Below are 13,840 nucleotides of genomic sequence, written 5' to 3'. Positions count from 1 at the left end.
GAAAGTTACAGACACACAAATATCATAACCCCCAGAAAATGCTAACCTACCTTGCTATTGTAATGGTGAGAGGTTAGCATGTCTTGGAGGTATGATAGAAAATGCTAACCTACCTTGCTATTGTAATGGTGAGAGGTTAGCATGTCTTGGATGTGATATTTGCGCGTCTGTGAAATACCTCACATTTTCTTACTTTTTCTTATCAAACGTTGTGTAAATTCTAAAATGACATAAAGGGATGAATCTGAAACATGTTTTTCCACAACATTTACATAAATGGGCCCACTGCAAAGCTTCATAAACTGTATTCAAACTCTTTGCAGAAAACAAAACATTTAAAAGAATGTGTTCTGTACAATCCTACAGACTCTTACAAGACGTCTCTCTTTGTACATCAATAAACTCAGAGAAACATACAGAGTTAGAGCTTTTTCTTTACAATGTAAGCATATCAGTTCAAGCCACATTAAAAGCCAAAGAGCAGAATCTTTAAAAACCTTTAAATGATTCTGGAATTTAAAAAAAGCCTTAATTTGCTGTGGATATGAAATGTGTTGAAAGGAAAAGGGTAAGGGCCGATATGAATGAGGGACAATGTTGACTGGAGAACATAGCAAAGTGTGTGTGTATGTGTGCATGCCTGTGAGAATGTGTGTGTATGTGTGTACGTGCTTGTGTATGTGTCGTGTGTGTGACATGTACATGACGTGTGTATCTGTCTGTGTGTGTGTGTGTGTGTGTGTGTTCATTTGCCCAGTTTGAGCAGAAGGTGTGGCAGGTCTCTGTAGTGGATCTGTGGCAGCACCAACAGACAGTAGAGGACCAGCCACAGCAGCAGGAGAACGTAGTACTCTGTCAATGACATTGGAATCTGTATCTTCTTCCAGCTACACACACACACACACACACACACACACACACACACACACACACACACACACACACACACACAGAGAGAACAGGGTTTAGCAGAAGGTCAACAGAACTAAACAGACTTGAGAGTTTATCTCTTTATGTCAACATCAACAGCAGAGCTACTATTCATGGTAGTAAAAGGGGTCAGAGGTTAAATAAAAAGGGTTTAGCATATAAAAAGCTGCTCGGCTTCTTTAATGATACCAAAACAAAAGCCCATGATGGATTTCATTTATCCCGTAGAACAGCTGTCCGTTACATTTTCCTTGAAGTGTTGTTCATGTTACCCAGCTGTCTGATATTAATAATATACATTTGTCCGGATGTTTGGATATTACTAGGAAAAACTATGGGCCCTAGTTATAAACTACATAGCTATAACTAGGACCTGATGGTTTCTATAGTCAGGTCACATATTAAGGATAAACTCCTGGCTCCTCCTAATAACTACTAACATAACACCTTTGTTCCTGAGCACCCGATACCAGATACCTCTATAGCTGAATCTTAAATGGGACCCTGTTCCCTGTGCTGAGCCCTATGGGCCTTGGTCAAAAGTAGAGCACTACAAAAGGAATAGGGTGCCATTTGGGACGCAGACTATCTGTCTGGCATCTCCCTCCCCAGAGGGCTGTAGATTATTTCATGATTTAAACGTTTCACACTATTACAACAGGAGGGATGATATCAGTCAAATATCACAGTGTTTCACACCTTTTTTTGTGCAGTCTGAACACTCCAAAGGAGTGTTAGGGCAGTGTGAACACTCCAAAGGAGTGTTAGGGCAATGTGAACACAAAGTTCCCCAGGTTCCCTTGTCAATATTCCTGCACCACACACTAGACAACTACAACACTGTTTCCCCTGTCATAACCCCTCACACTAGACAACTGCAACACTGTTTCCCCTGCCATAACCCCTCACACTAGACTACTGCAACACTGTTTCCCCTGTCATAACCCCTCACACTAGACAACTGCAACACTGTTTCCCCTGCCATAACCCCTCACACTAGACTACTGCAACACTGTTTCCCCTGTCATAACCCCTCACACTAGACTACTGCAACACTGTTTCCCCTGTCATAAACCCTCACACTAGACAACTGCAACACTGTTTCCCCTGTCATAAACCCTCACACTAGACTACTGCAACACTGTTTCCCCTGTCATAAACCCTCACACTAGACAACTGCAACACTGTTTCCGCTGTCATAAACCCTCACACTAGACTACTGCAACACCGTTTCCCCTGTCATAAACCCTCACACTAGACAACTGCAACACTGTTTCCCCTGTCATAAACCCTCACACTAGACTACTGCAACACTGTTTCCCCTGTCATAAACCCTCACACTAGACAACTGCAACACTGTTTACCCTAACTGCAACACTTTTCCTGTCATAAACCCTCACACTAGACTACTGCAACACCGTTTCCCTGTCATAAACCCTCACACTAGACAACTGCAACACTGTTTCCCCTGTCATAAACCCTCACACTAGACTACTGCAACACTGTTTCCCCTGTCATAAACCCTCACACTAGACTACTGCAACACTGTTTCCCCTGTCATAAACCCTCACACTAGACTACTGCAACACTGTTTCCCCTGTCATAAACCCTCACACTAGACTACTGCAACACTGTTTCCCCTGTCATAAACCCTCACACTAGACTACTGCAACACTGTTTCCCCTGTCATAAACCCTCACACTAGACTACTGCAACACTGTTTCCCCTGTCATAAACCCTCACACTAGACTACTGCAACACTGTTTCCCCTGTCATAAACCCTCACACTAGACTACTGCAACACTGTTTCCCCTGTCATAAACCCTCACACTAGACTACTGCAACACTGTTTCCCCCCTGCCATAAACCCTCATAAACACTCAGACACTAGACTACTGCAACACTGTTTCCCCTGTCATAAACCCTCACACTAGACTACTGTAACAGTTTCCCCTGTCATAAACCCTCACACTGCACTACTGTAACAGTTTCCCCTGTCATAAACCCTCACACTAGACTACTGCAACACTGTTTCCCCTGTCATAAACCCTCACACTAGACTACTGCAACACTGTTTCCCCTGTCATAAACCCTCACACTAGACTACTGCAACACTGTTTCCCCTGTCATAAACCCTCACACTAGACTACTGCAACACTGTTTCCCCTGCCATAAACCCTCACACTAGACTACTGCAACACTGTTTCCCCTGTCATAAACCCTCACACTAGACTACTGTAACAGTTTCCCCTGTCATAAACCCTCACACTAGACTACTGTAACAGTTTCCCCTGTCATAAACCCTCACACTAGACTACTGTAACAGTTTCCCTGTCATAAACTCTCACACTAGACAACTGCAACACTGTTTCCCCTGTCATAAACTGTCATATAAACTCTCACACTAGACTACTGCAACACTGTTTCCCCTGTCATAAACTCTCACACTAGACTCACTGCAACACTGTTTCCCCTGTCATAAACTCTCACACTAGACTACTGCAACACTGTTTCCCCTGTCATAAACTCTCACACTAGACTACTGCAACACTGTTTCCCCTGTCATAAACCTCACACTAGACTACTGCAACACTGTTTCCCCTGTCATAACTACTGCTCCCCTGTCACACTAGACTACTGCAACACTGTTTCCCCTGTCATAAACCCTCACACTAGACTACTGCAACACTGTTTCCCCTGTCATAAACCCTCACACTAGACTACTGCAACACTGTTTCCCTGTCATAAACCCTCACACTAGACTACTGTAACACTGTTTCCCCTGTCATAAACCCTCACACTAGACTACTGCAACACTGTTTCCCCTGTCATAAACCCTCACACTAGACTACTGCAACACTGTTTCCCTGTTTCTGTCATAAACCCTCACACTAGACTACTGCAACACTGTTTCCCCTGTCATAAACCCTCACACTAGACTACTGCAACACTGTTTCCCCTGCCATAAACCCTCACACTAGACTACTGCAACACTGTTTCCCCTGTCATAAACCCTCACACTAGACTACTGCAACACTGTTTCCCCTGCCATAAACCCTCACACTAGACTACTGCAACACTGTTTCCCCTGTCATAAACCCTCACACTAGACTACTGTAACAGTTTCCCCTGTCATAAACCCTCACACTAGACTACTGTAACAGTTTCCCCTGTCATAAACCCTCACACTAGACTACTGTAACAGTTTCCCCTGTCATAAACTCTCACACTAGACAACTGCAACACTGTTTCCCCTGTCATAAACTCTCACACTAGACTACTGCAACACTGTTTCCCCTGTCATAAACTCTCACACTAGACTACTGCAACACTGTTTCCCCTGTCATAAACTCTCACACTAGACTACTGCAACACTGTTTCCCCTGTCATAAACCCTCACACTAGACTACTGCAACACTGTTTCCCCTGTCATAAACTCTCACACTAGACTACTGCAACACTGTTTCCCCTGTCATAAACCCTCACACTAGACTACTGCAACACTGTTTCCCCTGTCATAAACCCTCACACTAGACTACTGCAACACTGTTTCCCCTGTCATAACCCCTCACACTAGACTACTGCAACACTGTTTCCCCTGTCATAAACCCTCACACTAGACTACTGTAACAGTTTCCCCTGTCATAAACCCTCACACTAGACTACTGTAACAGTTTCCCCTGTCATAAACCCTCACACTAGACTACTGCAACACTGTTTCCCCTGTCATAAACTCTCACACTAGACTACTGCAACACCGTTTCCCCTGTCATAAACTCTCACACTAGACTACTGCAACACTGTTTCCCCTGCCATAACCCCACTGTCACACTAGACTACTGCAACACTGTTTCCCCTGTCATAAACTCTCACACTAGACTACTGCAACACTGTTTCCCCTGCCATAAACCCCTCACACTAGACTACTGCAACACTGTTTCCCCTGTCATAAACTCTCACACTAGACTACTGCAACACTGTTTCCCCTGTCATAACCCCTCACACTAGACTACTGCAACACTGTTTCCCCTGTCATAAACCCTCACACTAGACTACTGCAACACTGTTTCCCCTGCCATAACCCCTCACACTAGACTACTGCAACACTGTTTCCCCTGTCATAAACTCTCACACTAGACTACTGCAACACTGTTTCCCCTGTCATAAACCCTCACACTAGACTACTGCAACACTGTTTCCCCTGTCATAAACCCTCACACTAGACTACTGCAACACTGTTTCCCCTGTCATAAACCCTCACACTAGACTACTGCAACACTGTTTCCCCTGTCATAAACCCTCACACTAGACTACTGCAACACTGTTTCCCCTGCCATAACCCCTCACACTAGACTACTGCAACACTGTTTCCATTGGTGCCACAAAAGAGAAAAGATGATGTGCAGAATAAAATGTGTGCTGTTTTTTTTTAAATATTGATTAGCGATTGTCAAGGATGCACAGATATTCCTAAATATGTGTGGAGTTTTTAGTTCAGATGATTTGTTTGCAATATGTGATCTATAGGCTGAGAGCACTTCAGAAGCTGTTTATTTTATTGGGGTTTGAATAGTGTGAGAAGACAATATATCTGGTGAGAACCACAACATAGGGTACAACATCTATTCTAGCTCTTAAAAAGACGATTTTTATACTCTTCAGTCCTCGGCAGTCCCGTTCTGTGAGCTTGTGTGGCTTTACACTTTGCGGCTGAGCCATTGTTGCTCTTAGACGTTTCCACGTCAAAATAACAGCCCTTACAGTTGACTGGGCAGCTGGTGTGGCTGAAATAGCCAAATCCACTAATTTGAAGGGGTGTCCACATATTTGTGTATATATAGTGTATATCTAGCTGTCTGATAACACATTCTGATGGAATGGCTTGTCCTGCACATGGTAAAAATCCAGAGTGCACTGAGTGAATGTTGGGAAAAGATCGTGTTTCCTTTCTAAACATAGCAATGTGATTGCAAAGAAGACTCGGATCACAAAATAGGTGAAGTGAACTGGCAAAAGAGTTGAGTCCTCAAGGGCAGTGTGAATACAAAGAGAACTGAGTTCTTTCACTTTCTTTACCCCAGAGATCACTTTAAAGAGGACTGAGATCAGTTATTTTAAAGAGGACTGAGTTCTTTCACCTTTTTTACCCCAGAGTTCACTTTAAAGAGGACTGAGATCAGTTATTTTACAGAGGACTATATTTGAAAACACCCTCAGACTCCTGTGATGCCTCAACACTCACACAAGAGGGTTGTCATGGCAACAACTAGATGACGAGCCACACCCCACCCAGTGACAAAAGAGGAAGAGGGCAAAGGTTCGTGCAACAAACCACTGTTTTGCAGTGAAGAGCCTACAACTGCCATGCACCACCCAGCCCTTCAGGGCTAGGTACCTACTGACTTATTCATACCTGGTGTCAGACTTGGTACAGTGAGTTCGGCTGGATGCCAAACTTTTCTGATTGTCGTTCTATGGGACAGAGGGTTGAGTATTACAATCCATAACACATGAGTAATGATGATAAAATAACAGGTAACTCCTCAAATGGTAAAATAATTATACAGGTAACAATTCTATTACCTTACAAAATATCTGAGATGTTTTGCCACAAACCTCATTGGAGCCATTGTTCTTCCTCTTGTGGAGAGGAGTAAAACACATAGAACACTGATCATCTAGGGCTCCATCACTGTCAGCGTTCCTTCTGTTCAGAAAGAGTGAAAGAAAGAGAGTGAAAGAGAGCGAGCGAGAGAGAGTGACAGAGAGAGAGAGTGACAGAGGGTTTATTCTATGTTTATGTTTCTGCTAGATTAAAAATGTATGAACGCTCTCATTCAGAACAAAGACAACATCATGTTTCTACAGCTATTGTTTGCGCAACGACATGCAGTAAGTAACATACAGTACATTTCCCTCATTAAAGCCAAGAGGAAAAAGACCCTTGAGTGTTATTATAAAACATTTCAGAATCAGTCATTGCTTGAATTGCTTGGAGCCTCTACTGATTTCTATGACCAGCCAGAGTACTTTTAAGGCAATTTGCTCTAACAGTCATGTCCTTCACTGCTGTAATTTTGTTGAGTTTCTCAGGCTGTGCCCCAAATGAAACCTACTGTATTTTTATCATAGTGCACTAGTTTTGTGCAGAGCCTTGGTCAAAAGTAGTACACTATAAGAGGGAGTAGGGTGTCGTTTGGGACGAAGCCTCCTCTGAACCAGGGGGGCTAAGAATAGCCTCCTACCTCACGGTCTCATTGCTTTCTCTGGCAGCAGCAGCAGCAGAGCCAGGCCTCTCCTTGTCAGTCATGGTGAGATCACTGCTCTCAGCAGGCCCACGGTGGGTCTCCACCTCCACCACAGCACCGTCTCCCGCCGTCTGCTCACCCAGCATGGAGCACCGTTCCTGGGGGTCTGATCCACCAGAGCCCCCTCTCACCTCAATCTCCTGGTAATGTGGATGGTGTTGGGATAAAGGAGACTTGTAGAGTAGCATAAACATATCACTAATTCTCTAACACCTAACTACTCTATAAGTCGTTAACTCATTGATCACGTTCTAATGATTGATTCACTGGCCCAAGCGTACAAAATGACTGATAAATATATGAGCTTGGTATGCAGATGGTGTGATCTAGATTCAGAGGGTATATCACGGCGCAGTGCTCTCTAAATACACCATCTATCTTCCTCTGCTCCTCTGGCCTATCAATCATTCATGGTGGTTGACATCTGGGTCAGAACATACAGCAACAAACACTACATACATTATCAAACTCCCAGAAAAACTAGATGACATGGTAATAACGATAATAAGTGCAGACACAGGGATGCATCCCAAATAGCATCCAGTTCCCTTTATAGTGGACTACTTTTGACCCGGGCCCCATACGTCATAATCTCTCTGCATCTCAGATGGAAGTAGTTCACCATATATGGAATCTGAGACAGACTATCACAATGGAATTACATGGAGACAGTGACCTGACCTACTGTGTATGTGAGAAATGTCACAGCGTTTTGATGTTGCTTGGATCACCATGTACATACACAAGGTCAGATCACTGCACAAAGACGTACGCACACACACACTTCCATAAAAACTGTATTACCTTATCCTGCTCCTGTGTGGTTGACACCTCGCAGAGTTCTTCTTGATACAGCGTGTTGTGTGTGTGTGAGTCTGTGTGTATCTGTGTGTGTGTCTCTGGCAGTGGTTCTGGTTCTGAGGACGGTGCTGGTTTTAGAGCTGCCACACTGAAGGTTGAGGGCCAGGTCTCTACTGACTTGCTGAAGGAGGAGGACCACGGCGAGGTCTCCACGTCGTTCTCTGCTTCCTCTACAGGGCCACAATCATCTGTATCCGGGTAGAACAGATCCATTGGCTCCAGAGTGTCGCTCACTGTCATTGGCTCCTCAAGGGCCGATCTAGAACTCTCGCCAGCATCACTGTCTGTATAGAACAAGTCCATTGGTTCACTTTCAGACTCCAAAGCACTTCTCCTCTCAGTGTCTGTATAGGTCATATTCACAGGCTTGGTTTCACTCTGTTCTGTGTCGGCCATTTTGTCCCCTGTCTCTTCAACAGCAGAGGCCTCTGTCTCACTATGACCGCCATCAGTATGATCCCCTGTGTCCTTCTCTGAGTCTCTCTCCTCCTGGCTATGCAGTACAGCCTGGCTCTGGGTGTTTGTGTCAAAGAGAGGAGACTGAGGAACCAGCCCAGTGAGCACCGATTCAGGGTTAGGCTCCACAAAAGCCTCGATCACCTGGGAGATGGGGACGTCATAGTGGGGGTAGTACACCATGTCAAGGGGTATAATGGAAACTGGCGTGCACTGATGGGGGACCTCCACTACGGTCTCTGTGTTGTCTGTGGTCCCAGACCCATCCACCCAGTCATGTTCCTTTTCTGCGACTCTCTTCTCCTCAGGAGCTACTACATTCACGTCAGCATCTCCAACACAAGAGGCTCTCTCACACTTTCCAGTCCTCTCAACCAAGCAATCTCCAGGGTGCCCACACATGTCTTCATTCCCAGCCTCCGCTTCCATCTCTGGGCTCAGGATCCCTTCCTTACCGGCCCCTGTTAGGAGTGTGGAACTCTGCCCACCATCTGTGCAGGCAGGAGTTGTCCCAGTTTGGCTCTGCTCCACCGGGTCCAGACATTGTTCTGAGGTGCCCCCCAGGATGGTCCGACTCTGTCCCATTTCCATATACGGTTGTGGATGCGTTGACTCTGTGACATCATCAACCTGTGTCGTAGTGTTCTCCTGTGACTCTACGTGGCTGTTCTGAACATCTGTTATCTTCTCTTGTGTTTCAGACTCTTCTGTGACCTGCTTGTGCCTTTCCTCTGACCCCTCCAGGGACCGCTCCCCATCGCTGTCCCTCTCTGACAGAGAAGTAGTCTGTCTGTGTTCTGTCTCCACTCTGTCAGTCACATCACTTTGACCCTCTGATTTATCAGAATGTTCCTTAGCTAACTCTTCCTCAGGGTTTCCAGCCTTCCTGGAATCTCTAGATGGTTCCGCCGTTTCCTTCTTGGCACATTCTGATGTCCTGTCTGTTGTCTCCGGGACAGTGTCCCGTTGATTGGGCTCTTCATGCAGGTCGGAGGTCTCCTGATGTGTGATGTCAGAGCCCTGCTTTGATTGGCTGATTTTCTCATGTTGTGGAGAACACACAGCTCCTCCTCTCTCACCCTCACACACACTCTCACCCTCACACACACTCTCCCCCTTCTGGTCAGAGTCAGTTTCCTGAGGATCGTCAGAGAGCTCTAAAGATGGCCACCCCTGCTCCTTGTTAACGCTGTTACTCTGACCTGTACTTGACCTGTACTTGTTATTTCCTTCTCTTTGATCAGGCTCCTGCTTGGCTGCCTTGTCCTCACTCAGGTCCAGAGTGTAGTTATACTCCTCCTCCTCTCTCTTCCCCCGTCCTCCTCTTTCTCCCCCCGTCCTCCTCTCTCTCCCCCCCGTCCTCCTCCCCCCCCCCCGTCCTCCTCTCTCTCCCCCCCCGTCCTCCTCTCTCTCCCCCCCGTCCTCCTCTTTCTCTGGGCGTGTTCTGGATCTGTCCTGTGTGCTCACCAACGAGTTTAGAGAGTAGTTTGCCTCGTCAACAAACATCTCCCCATCCTGGGGTTTCCCTGTCAGCCCCATAACTGAGGGCAACGGTTCCTCCAGGTCAGGCGTGACCCCGTGGGGGGTAGAGGGAGGGATGCTCATGTCCCAGGATAGCCCGCTGTCGCATAGCGACCCATCGCTACGGCTCTCCACAAACCTGTCTGGAGTCACTGCCTCGTTTGGATGGCCCTCCCAGCAGGAGTCTGGTGAACCGATGACAGAGTCACTGATTGGTGAGTCGCAAAACACAGAGCCGTTGACCGAGTCGACGAAGGAGGGCTGCGGGGAGCTGGAGGTGGAGACAGTGAAGACAGGGCTGGGGGTGGACCCAACCGACGAGCCCTCGTTGCCCCAGGAGCGCTCCACTGCGACCGGGGAAGTAGGAGACTTGAGATCCTCAGAGACGGAGGAGATTAAGATTTTGGGCGGAGGCTGGACCCAGTCTCTCCGGACCACGTAGGGCCTCTCTCTGTCCCGGCTACGGTGGACGCCGTTCCTCAGGTCGTGGGAGGAGTCGTTGACACGACAGCTGAGTCTGCCCGACGACACACTCCTCTGTATCACATCAGATGCATTTTCCTGGGGCTGAGAGAGAGAGAGAGAGAGAGAGAGAGAGAGAGAGAGTCACCTATGGTTTGTTTATACTACATATCCCTATATGGTGCACTACTTTTGGCCAGACCCCTATGCACTCTATGCAGCCTCTCTCACCTCCTCCATCCCAGGAAAGTGCTCGAGGAACTGGGACACATAGGTCATGATGGACTGCTCGTCTGGAGGGTTGATGGTCACGTCTATGCAAATATTAAAGTGAGAATTATAACAGAAGGACAACAGACTAGTGGAAAATGTACACTGCTTGTCCAGTATAATTGTAGCCCGGATCCAGATCTGCTTGTACTGTCTTGTCAACTGATATCTATGACCATTGTCATGTCAAACAGTTTGGCATGACAACAGCCATAGGAGTTGGCTATACAGCACAAACTGATCTGAGACCAGACTAGTATATTTGCCCCTTGTGGGAATGAATAAAGTCTTATTTAATTGAACTGAGTTGGAATTGAATAGTTTACCCTCTGGATCCAGTAGTCTGGGTATGCCCAGGCTGTAGTGGGCTGTCCTGAAGGCCTCCTCTAGGTTCTCCCTGGCTGTCCTCAGCAGAGCTCTCCTCATGTCCACCAGGCTGGGGTCTATAGACTTAATGACAGCCAGGAAGGCCAGCCCACTGGTCCAGCTCTTCCCAAAGTCCTGCACCGCCACACCGTACCTGACAGACAGACAAACAGACAGACAGACAGACAGACAGGACTCAGCAAGTCAGCAACAACTGACAACACTTAAACATGATGTCTGGAAAAACTGCATTGCAATCAAACTTTCAAACTTGTGTGTATGTATATTACTGTATTAACTGTTGCCTGTACTGGATTTTCAGGCTAATCAAATAAACTATCCAATTTGTGAGATCATCTCTTATGAATTTGATATATGATTGCTGTCCAATCACCACTCACTTCCGGGTTCGTCTCTGGACCCACTGCAGGAGCGTCTTGATGGGCTTCCCATGATCCCTCATGGCGATGGAGCGCGGTCTCTCGAAGGAGGGCGTGCTGGAGTGGGAGGTGTCGGAGTCTGAGCTGGTGGGGAGCGAGGAGAGGCTAGAGGACGAGGGGAACTGACTCTTAATGTTCCCTGTCAGCTCCTTGATCTGAGAGACAGAGGAGGAGGAGGCCCTTATTTCATGATTTGAATATCTTCTAGAGAGAGGGCGAGAGAGCGAGCAGTGGAAAGACAGAGGTAAGAAGAGCAAGAGAAAGAGAAGGAAAGAGAGAGAGAGAGTTTACCTGGAAAAACAGGATGATATTCCAGATGAGTCCAAGAACGATGGAAGAGTTGCCATCGGCAACATCTGCAGCGTCAATACTAACCAGCTTCACCTGTGTAGGTAAACACACCCAGGTAAACAATCCAACCAATCAACAGGAGGTTTAGACAGTTGTGGTATGCTAGTCAGTCCTTTTGGGATTTCGCAATTTTGCGATTGCACATTTTTGGGGAAAATCAACAATTCCTGCATATTATGAGAGGGCCTGCAAATTGTACCTATCACCGCACTGTTTCTGCATAAAACAGTAAAATCATCACAATATTATCGCATCAAATTAACCCATCACCGTGTAAACCGTTTTACTCGTCAGCACATTTTCGCGACAAATTGGACAAAACCATTTCATATTGCCATGCAAAATGTCAGAATTGCCACAGCAATATCAAGCATTATTACCCACAAATATCACAAAAAATCCCTGCGAAATTCTGGTGGGACTGGCTAGTGCTTTAAGCAAGATTTCAAAAATTGTCTTGTGATATTCATAGGTGATTGGCTGCAATATTGATAGATGATTGGCTGCGATATTCATTGGTGATTGGCTGTGATATTCATAGGTGATTGGCTGTGATACTCACATTTCTCTCCTCCAGGAAGGTAAGGACCTTAGCGATGTTGTTCAGTCTGAAGATACGATGTGAGGACTGCTTCCATCCATGAAGCTGGTGGAGGACATCAACCATACAATGATCAACAGGTGTGTTGTTAGCTACTGATAATAAACTCAAACACAATCTTTAACACACGACTTCTCCATATCTAGCATATCCATGGCTTGCCTCACAAATTGCACCCTATTCCATATATAGTGCACTTACTTTTAACCAGGGCCCACAGGGCTTTGGTTAGGTAATAGGGTAATAGGGTGCAATTTGTGACACACCCCAGTCATTAATCAGCACTACCTCCCTACATAGTGCCCATAGGGAATAGGGTGCAATTTGGAATGCATACACATGAATCAACAAACCACTACTAACATCTGAATACACTGTGGATGGTGTAATATTGTTTAAAAGGGAAATCTCACCAGCTTGCATCCAGACAGTTCCTCCAGCAGGGCCATGAGTATCCTTCCATCCTGGATATCTCTGAACAGGTCATTCACCTCCATTGGAGGAGTGCACTGAGGAGAGGAGAGGAGAGTTCATCTTTCAACAGCCTTGATGATGGAAAAATGTAAACACATTTCAGTCTTACTTTGATGATGCTCAACAGCTAAAGTGAGTTTGTCTGATGTCTGATGACTGATGTCTGATGTATGATGACTGACGTCTGATGTATGATGACTGATGTATGATGACTGATGTCTGATGTATGATGACTGATGTCTGATGACTGATGTCTGATGACTGATGTCTGATGACTGATGTCTGATGTATGATGACTGATGTATGATGACTGATGTATGATGACTGACGTATGATGACTGATGTATGATGACTGACGTATGATGACTGATGTCTGATGACTGACGTCTGATGTATGATGACTGATGACTGATGTCTGATGTATGATGACTGATGACTGATGACTGATGTCTGATGACTGATGTCTGATGACTGATGTCTGATGTATGATGTCTAATGTATGACGACTGATGTTTGATGACTGATGTATGATGTATGATGACTGATGTCTGATGACTGATGTCTGATGTCTAATGTATGACGACTGATGTTTGATGACTGGTGTATGATGTATGATGTATGATGACTGATGTCTGATGACTGATGTATGATGACTGATGTATGATGACTGATGTCTAATGACTGATGTATGATGACTGATGTCTGATGACTGATGTCTGATGAGTGATGTATGATGACTGATGTATGATGACTGATGTCTGATGACTGATGTATGATGACTGATGTATGATGACTGATGT

At 45.8% G+C, this 13,840-nt stretch overlaps 1 protein-coding gene across 1 annotated transcript; it reads right to left on the bottom strand.

Annotated features, from left to right (window-relative positions):
- Nucleotides 1–648: 648 nt before the first annotated feature.
- LOC112255784 lies at nt 649–9,891 on the bottom strand. The gene is made up of 5 exons (XM_042325285.1): nt 8,043–9,891; nt 7,176–7,378; nt 6,547–6,637; nt 6,344–6,402; nt 649–887 (listed from the first exon to the last, which is right to left on the bottom strand). Exons 1-5 carry the CDS (start codon nt 9,144–9,146, stop codon nt 746–748), a joined length of 1,599 nt encoding a protein of 532 aa, XP_042181219.1. The 5' UTR covers nt 9,147–9,891; the 3' UTR covers nt 649–745.
- Between the last annotated feature and the right edge of the window lie 3,949 nt (nt 9,892–13,840).

This window comes from Oncorhynchus tshawytscha, linkage group LG08 (assembly GCF_018296145.1).
Source record: "Oncorhynchus tshawytscha isolate Ot180627B linkage group LG08, Otsh_v2.0, whole genome shotgun sequence".
Classification (NCBI taxonomy): Eukaryota; Metazoa; Chordata; class Actinopteri; order Salmoniformes; family Salmonidae; genus Oncorhynchus; species Oncorhynchus tshawytscha.
This window is presented reverse-complemented; position numbering and strand designations above follow the sequence as displayed.

Coding starts and splice junctions, on each gene's coding strand:
- LOC112255784 (XM_042325285.1), bottom strand. CDS start 9,146: ATGGAAATGGGACAGAGTCGGACCATCCTGGGGGGCACCTCAGAACAA. Junction 6,638..7,175: donor GAAAGCAATGAGACCGTGAG/GTAGGAGGCTAT, acceptor CTTTCTGAACAG/AAGGAACGCTGACAGTGATG. Junction 6,403..6,546: donor AGAACAATGGCTCCAATGAG/GTTTGTGGCAAA, acceptor TCTGTCCCATAG/AACGACAATCAGAAAAGTTT.